Source organism: Delphinus delphis, chromosome 16 (genome assembly GCF_949987515.2).
Source record: "Delphinus delphis chromosome 16, mDelDel1.2, whole genome shotgun sequence".
NCBI lineage: Eukaryota > Metazoa > Chordata > Mammalia > Artiodactyla > Delphinidae > Delphinus > Delphinus delphis.
Genome location: NC_082698.1, coordinates 11,923,343 through 11,935,718, shown reverse-complemented (window position 1 = coordinate 11,935,718; position 12,376 = coordinate 11,923,343). Strand labels below are relative to the sequence as shown.

The following is a 12,376-nucleotide window of genomic DNA, read 5'->3' as shown; positions in this document are numbered from 1 at the left end:
GCCCCGCCCCGGGCGCGCGCGCGTCCCCTTTCCCCGCTCCCGGGGCCGCGCGCCCGCCGCCTTTCGGCATCACGCGCCTGCTGTTCTGGCGCCCCGGGCCCCGCGCGTCTGCTGTTGCTGTGAGCTCACCTCTCCCACAGGTCAAGGCCTCCCACCCTTGCTCAGCCCTTTCGGGTAGCCTGGTCGCCTCCAGGCCTAGAGGGGTCACCTATGGAACCCCCGGATCACGGTACCTACCGCGAAGACCCGATCAGGTGGCGTGTGGCGCCTTCCACAGCCTCGCCCTGCGCTCCTGCAGCGTCCAACCACCGCCCCCCGCCCCCCAACCCCAGCACAGGCTTTTGGATATCACCCTCGAAAATCCCTTCAGTTGCACCTAAAGTCCAGCGTACACGGGATCAGGGGTAGTCAGGACTCGCTAAATAATTTGCGTGGCCCAGTGAAAACGTGGCGCCCCTTATTAAAAAAAGACTGCGAATTTTCAAAAGTCGATATCAGAGCATTAAACCGAAACCCCGGGGCCCCTCTAAGTTAAGTGTCGGGCCCTGCCGCCAGCCCGTGAAGCTGGCCCTGATTTCAGTGCACTATCTCTCTCTCTGCCCAAGGGTTTTTCCCCAGCGCCGGGGCAAATCCAGCTCCTTCTGTTGGATACCAGATCAGGTAGGGACCATCTGCAGAGAAAAACGTGCCTTCTTTCCGCCTTCCACCCCATCCCCCAGCACTGGGGGGGGGGGGGGGGGGAGGTTGTGTGTGTTTGTGGAAGACGTGTGGATGTTTAGGGTGTCCAGGGGGCTCCTCAGGAGTCCTGGGCTGGGGACCCAGCACCGTCCACTACTTGGTTGTGTGACCCTGGTCAAATCAATATCTGCAAATCTACCTTCTCATCTGTAAAATGATGACAGTAATTGTACCTATTTTGTTTTTGTTGTGGATCCAATGAGATAAAACATGTAAAAGCCCTAACAGTGCTGGCTCAGTCTGGGCCACTTACAGGCAGCTGGCCTTTGCCCTCCCTTGCTTTGCCTTCCCCTCTGGGAACATGAAACCAGCTTATCAGAGGCCCATGTGGCCTCTCAGCTCCCACTTCTGCTCAGCTCACTTGGCTCACTTTTCCATAGGCTTCAAGACTTCATCTTGTCCTCCAGGAAGACTTCCTTGATGCCCATAGCTGGGTAAGGTGCCCCCTCCTCGCTGTTCCCCAGTGTTCTATGCCCCAGGAATGTTATCTATTGTACCACAGTTTAGCACACCTGTATTATCCTGCTGGCTCTCCCTGCAGGTATGTCACAGATCCAGCCCACCTGACCTGCTTCCCTCTCTGGACTGTCTAGCCTTAACAAAGGAGCCAGAGTGATCCTCTTAGAACAAGTTGATGTAACTCTTCTCAAGAACATTCCTGACATTTCCCATCTCAGAATAGAATCCAAAGTCCTTAGCTTGCCCATAAAGCACTCTGGGCTCCCCATTACCATGCTTCTCCTTCACAGCTCTGGTCACATGGCCCTTCAATTCTTCACCACCCCAAGTCCACCCTTGCCTCAGGTCCTTTGCACCTGCCATGCCCTTTGCCTAGAACCTTCTTATCCTCCTTACTCTCTCACCTACATGTTTTATCTCATTTGATCATCAAAACCCTAAGATAGGTACAATTACAGTCCTCATTTTACAGATGAGAAAACAGACCTGGAGAGACTGACTCCCTGAAACCCTTTTAGAACACACCTGCAGCACTCTGCTCTAGTCCCTTGTTCCACTTTATTGTCCTTCCAAACATCCTATGTATTTTTTTTTGGCCATGCCGCAAGACATGTGGGATGTTAGTTTCCCCCACCAGGGACTGAACCCGCGCCCTCTGCAGTGGAAGCATGGAGTCTTAACCACTGGACCACCAGGGAAGTCCCCCTATGTATTTTTATTATGTTTATTCCCTCTAGAATTTAAGTGCATAAAGGAAGGGGTGTGTCTTTTCTGTTCACTCTCTTGCCTCCAAAATAGTACACAGCATATGGTAGGAACTCCAGGATTTATTAAAATTAACAAATGCTTCCATGTTTCTTTCACCCCCTAAACTGAGTTCCTTGGATGTGGAGCCAGCATCTTATTCATCTTTGTAGCCACTGAGTTCAATGTTCAATAAATGTTTGTTGATATAATCAGAGAAGGAAAACTAGAGTCCCACAGCATAAGCTGAACCAATAAATTAATGGTGTTAAGAATGCAAGTATTAAAAAAAATGCGAGTATTTTAAAATGTTTATTTTTATATTTTTTTACATTGAACACTTCAGGAAATAAAATAATTACAATGATTCAAATGCATGAATGATTCAAATTCAAACTGCAATCCCTGGATTCAATAATTATCCTTTATAATTATGCCCAATAAATATTAGAAATGTATGTAGGCACTAAGTCAGCTAACAAAATAAGTAAAATAATTATATAAAGTATAAATCTCAGGACTGGGGAACATGCATGGTCAGTTAAGTCACTTGGCCACTGTAGGTGGTTTTTTAAAAAACATGATTCACATCTGCTTCAATCACATACACATTCATTGCAAGTGTTTTGTTTTGGTTTTCCTGGCCACACTGCATGGTATGTGGGATCTTAGTTCCCTGACCAGGGATCGAACCCACGCCCCCTGCATTGCGAGCACAGAGTATTAACTACTGGACCACCAGGGAAGTCCTGCAAGTGTTAAATTAGACAATTGATGCTAACAACTTAAAACTATGATCTTAAAAGAAAATTCAGTTTAATATAAAGAAACTCAAGAAGAAAATTTCAGGACCCTTGATCAGAAGCTTTTGATGCCTGTCACACTACGCTAGTGTACACAAAGGTTCAAGTAAGGCTGATAAAGAAGAGTTGTTTCCTTTTCCCTTTGAAGACATGATCCAAGAAATAGGGGAACTGCACATTCTATAGCAACTAGCCATCCATCCATACACTGCTAATAAAGGACTCCTTACATTAGTAACTAACCACATTTTAAAAGCCTTGGCCAATGTTACAAAAACAAAACATTTAGAGTAATATTCACGAATACAAGCATAATTGTTTTTTTGCCTTCTATAAATAATAATCTTTGAAATGCTAAAAGTGAGTTCCAGCTGTGGTTCTTTTCTGGTGTGGGAAGCTGCAGGTGCACGTGGGGTGGTCTACTGATTTACCTTCTCAAAATATTCTTTGGAAGCAGTCGGATGGGGCTTGATCTGAAAATACAAAAACATTTCACTGGGTAAGTGACTTTATGATCTCAAAAGTGAGGTGAAAGCCATCAATTTTTAATCTAAAGTTCTTTAACTTTTTAAAGATTGGTCTGTTTCCTTTAAAATACCTGGATGAAACTTACATTAACAGCCTGCCTGGTGCCTGGTCCCACCCCCACCTGCACCAGCTTCACCCATTTGCACACCATCTACACCCTTGCTCCAAGGGTGGGCTTCTTTCGTGGATATTCCAGGCCAGCAGCCCTTGAGGCAGTGAGGACCTGGGACCCTCTGCTGGGGTCCCATTGCTTTTGGAGAATAAACCTACTGTAGGAGAATCTGGTGTCCAGTTGGCTGGGCAGACTTCTCCATGGGTTTCTACAAACTGGAATGCCTTCACCAAGCGGAGGGTCTCTTCCACGCTTCGGCCCACTGGGAGATCATTGACGCTCAAATGCTTGATGATTCCGTTGGGGTCAATTATGAAGAGACCTCTGCATCAGAATTTATCATCATCAGTATTTCAACATTACCAGAGCTAGACAGACTCTAACTTCTACCCCTTTTTGTCTTTAATTATCCTTGATAGAGCACTTATTAATAAACTCTATCATATGCTTAAAAATGGGGTTTTCCTTGCTATACAAACAGCTTATCATCTCTTATTGATGACAGATGCTTTAACAAAGACAGGACTGGACAAGGCCACCATGGAAAACAGGCAGTACGGTCACATTTACAAATGTGACCTATATGTCGCAGAATCTGTAAGTCACTGAACTACAGAGACCAAAGACTTCTTATTAGTGATGTAGTAAGCATTCTTCGGGCTGCTGCATCAAATCTTGGCAAGAAACCACAAGCAACTGGGAAGGGACAGAGATGTACTTTATCTGTATTCAGTAAGTACTTATGAAATGAGTGAATTCTTGCGTAGAGGGGGGAAAAATCCCATGGGAAAATTTACTGGCCTTGAGGCTATGCAGAGCAGAAATCTAAAGGAAAAACCAAGCCCATCACTTTTATTTATTTTGGTTACCCTGAGGTACAGTTGGTACAGGAAAGACAGAATGAGTACTTAGTACTATTCCATTATTAATAGTTTTCAAAATAATGAATTGGTTCCCTGGAACTCTTCAAATCATCGATTTAAACATATTTGATGTGTTTCAATCACTTCTAGTTATTACTTTTATTGTCAGATTGTCCAAGCCCATCACTCTTTGTCACTTGGCAGCAATGTAATGAGGTGACCCACCCTGGGGTCTGTGCTCATCTTCCATATGAGTGCTGGTGTTACTATGACATATGCAGATGTCATAAAACTCCTAGGTTTTTAACAGTCCATCTTTAAAAGGGTGTGGCATTCCAAGTGTTAATCACTCAGGAAAAAGACAAGTTAGAGAGAACTCAGAATATAAGAAGGTGGTTCCCCCTCCCTGGGCCTGGCCTTTGGGGGTCTAGGCTTTGAGGCTAAGGGGTCCTGGCGCATATGCCCCTGCAGGTGCAGGCAAGGTGGAGTCCACCATTTAGATGCAGACCCAGGGCTAGGCTGGATCAGGGCCCACAGACTCCAGAAAGAAAGCCTTATCTTACAAGTCAGACTCGACTCCTCCCCCTTTGTCAATCCTGATAGTGAAACCAGTAGGGAGGTAACTGCAAAATTAGCACGACTCTACAGGGGAGGAGATCCTGGGAGGAAAATGCCAGCACTCTTCTCCTTCCCTTGCCACCTCTGTCAAAGCTAGGCTTTAGTTTATTAAAGGAAGACTGTAATCCCCTTGGAGTCAAAAAGGCCCAAGCTCCAAGGTGGCTCCTGGAGCTAAAATTGCAGGTGTGACCCAAGCAGGCCAGACGTCAGCTACAAGAGCAAGCAGGTGAGCGGGTTCAAGCCCGCCCCCAGCAAAACTGGGAGGCGCATCCAAGAGGGGTTCTCGCTTCCTTCCTGGAGGTAAGGTTTTGCCCAATCCCGCCTTCATTCAGCAGCCATCAGGACGCCAGTTCTAAGGCCTAAGTTCTCATCCCTCCCGGCAAGGCTGACAGGCTGGGACAGGTACTAGAACCTGTGCCCAAAACTCTATAGCTGCCTCACCTTATTTAATCCTCACAACCAACCTGGGAGGTACATTCTCATTTTAGTTACAGGAAAAATGGGACTCAAAGAGGTTAAATATCTTGCTCAAAGTCATACAGCTATTAAGTAGCTGAGTTTAAATAAATTCAAACTCCAGTCTGGTTCCAGTGCTTGCACAAGATCCTAACCATTCCAGAAAACGGACTCCTACCCTTGCTGGCCACCTCCCCCCCCCCGCCCCGCCCCCGCTCATCTCCAAACAGTCTGATGGCTTCACCACCAGGAGTGGCTCCCAGACAGTCAGGGAGAGTGGAGCAGTGTGACCATCAAGACATGATATCCTTCTTCAGAAACAGGCCCAGGGTGACGCAGGGGGCACACATGTCTCAGCCATTTCTGAAAGACTGCCAACCCTTGCAGGAAGCATCCATCCGTGCGTATTGAAAGACAAATTAAGGATTTGGGGTTCTCAAAATTCCCTACCAAGGTGTCTATAAATCCCCTGTGAAGTAGGATGATGCTAAACATGAAAACCAATTTTAAGTTCATAAGAAACAGATCTTACCGTAGTGCAAGGCCGGGACCTTCTAACAGCACACCGTAGTCTCGGGAAATCTGTTTAGTCAAGTCTGACAAGAGTGCGATGTGCATGTGGCCCAAACCGCCATTCTAATAAAAATGCAAACAGGGCTGGTTGTTATACTGTGGCTCCCGCAGCAGCCTCGGCCCGGCAACACGATGTCTGACTGACGGTGGCAACGGACAGCGGTGACCGAGCACCAACAATGGGCCGAGCGCTGCTCTAAGCTCTTTCTGTTGTCTCACTTCCTCCTCTAAGCATCCTGGAGTAGCTACTATCATCACCACCACTGTACAGATGAGGAAACTGAGACACACAAAGGTTAAGTAACTTGCTCCAGGTCACAGCTAGAAAGGGGCAGAGGCAGGATTTAAACCCAGCTGATACTACAGACCTTTCTTTTTCTAATTCTTACAGTATCCTTTTGGTTGAAGATTAATTTCTGAAGCATAAAAATGGAACAGTTTAAAAAAAAAAAAGAATACTTTGAATAATTTGATTGATAGTCCGGCAGCATAGCTAGAAATTTTGATTCTCCCAAGCAAGTTTCTAGGCAAGAATACTGACCGTGGACAGCAGTGAAATCAGAAAACTTAATCACTGTCCCACATGGCTCGCAGGGTCCCGGGGACCTACAGGGTACACGTGAGAGGGGAGGCAATGAACCCCAACTGTTCCCCTGCCCTGCAGAGTCTGTTCTCTGTTACTGTTTGTACTCTGGAAAATACAAGTGTAGTGGGGAGTAAGTACATGCAATGTTAAAGGAGATATGGGTGGGTAGAGTTTAACAGAATTTGCCAGTAGGTTAGGCCTGACAAATAGCCCATTTCAGGCTAGTCGTGCTTTAACAGCTTCTACGTTGGTCTTTAATGGGATCATTTGAGTTTTTAAGATCACAAGTGCAGACACAGCGTGAATGATGTTTATACCTTCCTTGGTGTGTTTATCCAGGCCAGGTGGGTGAAGTGGGAATCCACTGACACTGCAACGACTTCACAGTTCACATCGTGAAATTCATTGGCTTTGTCACTGAAAGCAATAATTTCTGTAGGACACACAAAGGTGCTAGGAAAAAAGGGTAGAAATTTTCATCAGAGAATTGAAAAACAAGGCTTTAAAATCTGAACAATAGGTGTCTAAAAACTAGTTCAGGGACTTCCCTGGTGGCACAGTGGTTAAGAATCCGCCTGCCAATACAGGGGACACGGGTTCGAGCCCTGGGCCAGGAAGATCCCACATGCCACAGAGCAACTAAGCCCATGTGCCACAACTACTGAGCCTGTGCTCTAGAGCCCATGAGCCACAACTACTGAGTCTGCGTGCTGCAACTGCTGAAGCCCGCGAGCCTAAAGTCCGTGCTCCACAACAAGAGAAGCCACCGCAGTGAGGAGCCCACTCGCCGCAACCAGAGAAAGCCCGCGCGCAGCAATGAAGATCCAACGCAGCCAAAAATAAAATAAATAAATGATTAATTTAAAAAAAACTAGTTCAGTTTGCTTAAAGGTGAGAAAGGCAAAATGGTTAACCATCCTCACTGGACTCCTGGTCACAATGATACTCCAATTTAAAAAAAAAGATTTATCACCTTTCTATTTAAGAATCATATTAAAAAAATGGGGGTAGGGGAGGCATATTCCAAGAAGACAAAATTTTATCTAAATAAAGTAGCTTCATGAGAAAATTCATTTTATCCTTACTTTTCTCATTTTCCCCCCGAACCAGTGAAAACTTCCTCACAGACTGGCTTACAGGAACCACTACTCCAGAGTCCGTACATTAAACCCCTGCCCCATTAAGAGGAATGCCACTTCACCCCCTATATTTATCACTTGTAAATTAGCTACAGATGGAAACTGTATCAACAAGACCATCAGTGACAAAGGGTCAGCAGCAACCTTCCCCTTGACAAGAGTAACTAGAGACAGGCAATGTCAGCGGCGGGGCGGGGATCTCCGCTTGCTCTCAGGATGACATTAAAGCATCACAGAAAATACACTTACAAATCCAAAGGATAGAAGAAGAGCACTAAATATTTCCCCTTAAAGTCATCAAGGCTTATTTCTTTGAACTCTCCATTGACAACAGCTGTACCCTTAAAATCGGGCGCATGCTGGGTGACGGCAGGGGCATGGCATGAGGAACCTGAAAACAAAACATAGCACACACGTATATAGTTCATGGTTAAGCCAAGCACTTATTTGGTTTTATTTAATCCTCTCACAGTAATTAATTAATAGTGTAATTAAAAGTTCAGTTCAATTGTACATCTTAGGTAATTTTTTCTCTTTTCATAGTTCTAGACTGTACACAAATTCAAAGTGCTGTGGAAACTAAAATGACAGGAGATAGTAGGGATGGAATGAACATAGAATTAAGGACAACATGACCCTCGAGGTGGATTCTAAGTATGGTTCGGATTTTGCCAAGACCAGGGCTGATGGCACAAAAGAACAGGGCAGGTGTGGGGAACAGCCCGTGGCAGAGCTTGATATAGAGAGCAGGTGTGCATGGAGGGAAGACATGTGGGAGACAAAGCAAGGCTGGTGAAGGCCATGCTGCAAGGGCCCTTATATATCAGGCCGATGAATCTGTTCTTAAAAGAAGAGATACAGGAATCACTGGAGGCTTTCACGTAGGAGATGGATGATGCGTCGGCTGTTCTCAGGAAGATCAGTCTGCAGGGGACAGTAAGAGGAACAGGGAGGGGGGAGCCTGATGTTAGGAGGTGACTGCAGGCATCTAAGTGAGAGGTGTGGAGGGAAAGGGTACGGCAGAAGGAACAGAAAGAAAGGAAAGGATTTAAGAGCTGTGTCAGAATTGGAGAGGACATGCTTCTACCTGGGAAGGCGGGACAAAGGAGGCCAAGGGTCAAGATGCCTGCTTCAGAAACAGGAGGAGCTGTTGGGAGGGGGGTTTGGGACAGGTGACAAGGAAAGGTTTAAACCTGTGGCATCAAATCGCTACCAGAAATTTCTTAAAGCTCTGGGGAAGTAAAATTGTAAAATTTTTCAGAACATTTCACCCACAGAGGGTTTGCTAAAGTATATCCCCCGAAACCATTACATGTTAAATACACTCTTTTTAAAAGGTGCGATAGATCTAAAGGAGGCATTTCCAGATATCTGAGGCTGTACTTAGCAAACCTCAGATTCTAGATAATGGAGTGTAAATCTCAAGAAATAGCTGTGTGTCACTCAGATCACGGAGCAGTCCATTCGACTGGCCTAACATGGCCAAGTGGAGCCCGCCCACAAGTTTGAATCCAAATGCCTTTAGAGGAGCTGCACTGTCAGTCCCCAGTCAGCTCACACCCCTTCAAACACAGCAGGCCCAGAGGCCTCTGAGTGTTCTCACCCCACTTCAAGTTCCCCAACACGGGATTAAAACCTCTGGAACCAACAAGGAAATGCGACACAAGGGCAGATTGCCTCAGTGATTCTCAGCCCTTGGCTGCACACCAAAATCACTTGGTGAGCTTTTGAAAAATACTGATGTTCTGGTCTCACCCCAGAGACTGACTCATTTTGTTTGGGGTGGGACTGGGGCAGTGGTATGTTTGCAAAAGCTCCCCAGCGGAGTCTAATACACTGCCAGGGTTCCGAGCCCCTGTACAGAGATGACACATGTTGCCATTTTCTTGTTCAAACCAAAGCATAACAACACTTACTGGTGCTAAAGGCGAATTTTGCTTGAGCAGAGCCAGACCACAGTGCATTTGTCAAGCACGTTCTTCGAGAAGCAGCAGGCCTAAGGGCTGCAGAGGCAGAAATGCCCCAAGGAATGGCACTCACTTGTCGGACAAGCTAAAAAGAGAAACACTTTAAATTAGGAAATATTCCCAGAATGGTGGCTGAATCCCAGCTGAGAGGGCATCAGGCCAGTAGTGGCCTCGGCTGTCCTTATTCCTGTGAACAAAAATACCAAACTCCAAACTCTAAGGGCATGGATTGAGTCTCCATGTTCTTAAAATTCCCTTCTGCTTCCTTATCCTTCAAGATTGTAAAGGGGGTTGGGGAGGAGGAAAGGGAGATGTTGGTCAAAGGGTACAAAGTTGCAGTTATGTAGGATAAGTCTTGAGATCTAAAGTACAAGCATACTGACTATACTTAATAATACTGTATTGAAGCTGGCAATATGTTAAGAGTAGATTTCAGGTATACTCATCACACACAGAGAAGTAACTATGTGAAGGGATATGTCAATTGGTTTGGCTGCAGTAATCATTTCATTACGTATATCAAATCATGATGCACACCTCAAGTATATAATTTTTATTTAAAAATATATATAAATTAATGAATGGAAAAAAAAAAAAAAGACTGCAAGGCAGAGAATTATAAGAACATAAAGACTCCATGCTTTTAAGAGCAACCCAGAGGATTCAGAAGCTGGGAAACTTGGCCAGGCCCTGTGTATTAAGCCCTTTACCAGCAGATCTGCTGAGCATATTCTACTATGGTCAAGGTTTTCCCTAGAAAAGACAAGGGCCTTCCAGCTCCACAGAGAAGCAAACAAGCAGAGCAAAGTTCAGCCTCCGGGAAAGTTTGGACAGGGCTCAAGGGAAACGTTTGCTCAATTTCAGGGTCCAGCATGACTCAGGAAGAAGAAAGAGGCTGCGCTGAACCCCACCACGAGAAAGGGAGGGCGGGTAGCAAGAGGGTACTAGGCTTTGCCTGGAGAAAACGGCCCTGGGACCGCCCTGGGTGGGGAGGAGAAAAGCGCCTTTTGCACGTAAGCATTTTGGTTACTTTGGCATTTTGGTTTTCATCCAGCATTTAAGTGGCTGCTCACGGAAACATCATTCTTTCTTTGTTAAGGTGAGGAAAGTTAACTGAGGTTCGGAAAGGAGACGTCACTTGTCCAAGGTCACAGAGTCGGTTACAGAACCGGGACCAGGGGCCAGGTCGCCTGCATCGAGAGCCAGATGCTTAGGTAGAGAGGGGACCGGGGACCCACGACCTGGAGCGAAAGGGATTTGGGCAGGGGACCACAAGAAGGCTGGGTGGGGGGAAGGGCGGCTCTGCGCAGGCGCAGGGAGCCTTCCGTAGAGGAGGAGGCCTCTGGTCCGTTACCCTCCGATATACTCCAAGAAGGGTGAAAGACCCCAAGGCCGCAGGGGAGCGGGATCCCATCTGGGAAGCACGTTCTCGGAGCCACCACAGTGTCTCCGCGCCTGTGCCCCGCCGCCAGCCACTCACCGAAGTCCGGAGCAACCTTCCCGCCACGGCCGCCATCTTCAGGGTGCACGGCACCCACGGGGCAGACGGAGAAGCAGAGGAGGCGGGGTCTACAGGGAGGGCGGGGACAGGGGCGGGGTCTAGGTAGGCGGGGGCGGGGCCCGGCCGGAGACGCGGCGGGGAAGAGCTGCATCCTCCTCGCCTTCTGGGGATCCTCCGCGTGTAAACGTCCTTGTGGTCGGGTCCCTTGACCCAATTCATACGGGGCTAATTCCTGTTAAAGCTTCTAAGTAGCTGCATGCTTGGGAAAGCGACACTTTATTTCTATTTGTCGCCCCAACCTAAAAAGGTCTAATCCAGGTGGGAAGATAGATATTTCCATATTTGCTACTTTTTGTGAACCTGTGGATTACTGTTTCTGTAAAAGAATCCCTTTCCTATTTCAGCCAGAGGTGTAGCCTTGTGGCTTCTGGATGAAATGAAATTAAATATTAATGCAGGGACTTCCCTGGCGGTCCAGTGGTTAAGACTCTGAGCTCCCAATGCAAGGGGCGCAGGTTGTGATCCCTGGTCGGAGAACTAACATCTAGCATGCTGCATGGCGTGGCCAAAAAAAAAAAAAAATTATTAATGCAATTTTAGTCCGTTAATAAGATGAGTGGGTCAGGCACATCAAGGTTTGTGTTGTCCTCTAAACCTTTAGGATGATGCATGGGCTTCCGTTTTGTCTTCTTTTGCCAAAATTGGGAGAATTAGGACATATCTAAAATTTGTTTTCTGTTGATTAGTAAAGCCAAGTTCTCAGTGGTGAGCAGGGTACTTTGAAGCAAATTCATCAAACATGATAAAAATCATACAGTGGCCCTACAGTAAGTGTGACAAAATGTAGATTCTAGGTGAGTATTCTTCAAACACCAGGCCTGTTACCTGAAAAACCAGGCTCGCCTCTTGTTGGGTGTGGAGCCAAAAGACACAACCGAGGCAAAATCCGGAGGAGGAAGGATTTATTACTTGCAGCAAGTAAGGAGAACACCAGGGATCTTTCCCAAAACATTATCTCCTCAAACAGGAAAACTGGGGAAGTTTTAAGCTAAGGGTACATGCATATTCATGAAGGGGCTTGGGTGGTAGAAAGAGTCCAAGTTTTTTTTTTAATTTATTTTTTATATTTATTTTTGGCTGTGTTGGGTCTTTGTTGCTGCATGCGGGCTTTTCTTTAGTTGAGGCAAGCAGGGGCTACTCTTCATCGCGGTGCACAGGCTTCTCATTGCAGTGGCTTCTCTTATTGCGGAGCGTGGGCTCTAAGCATGTGGGCTTCAGTAGTTGTGGCA

General features: G+C 46.4%; 1 protein-coding gene across 1 annotated transcript; it reads right to left on the bottom strand.

The window, feature by feature from the left end:
- Positions 1-2,234: 2,234 nt before the first annotated feature.
- Positions 2,235-11,147, bottom strand: PRDX3 (peroxiredoxin 3). The gene is made up of 7 exons (XM_060033982.1): positions 11,067-11,147; positions 9,536-9,671; positions 7,869-8,010; positions 6,798-6,933; positions 5,854-5,957; positions 3,543-3,708; positions 2,235-3,217 (listed from the first exon to the last, which is right to left on the bottom strand). Exons 1-7 carry the CDS (start codon positions 11,100-11,102, stop codon positions 3,164-3,166), a joined length of 774 nt encoding a protein of 257 aa, XP_059889965.1. The 5' UTR covers positions 11,103-11,147; the 3' UTR covers positions 2,235-3,163.
- Positions 11,148-12,376: the final 1,229 nt, after the last annotated feature.

Coding starts and splice junctions, on each gene's coding strand:
- PRDX3 (XM_060033982.1), bottom strand. CDS start 11,102: ATGGCGGCCGTGGCGGGAAGGTTGCTCCGGACTTCG. Junction 9,672..11,066: donor GAAGGTTGCTCCGGACTTCG/GTGAGTGGCTGG, acceptor TTCTCTTTTTAG/CTTGTCCGACAAGTGAGTGC. Junction 3,218..3,542: donor GGACACCAGATTCTCCTACA/GTAGGTTTATTC, acceptor TTGTATTTTCAG/ATCAAGCCCCATCCGACTGC.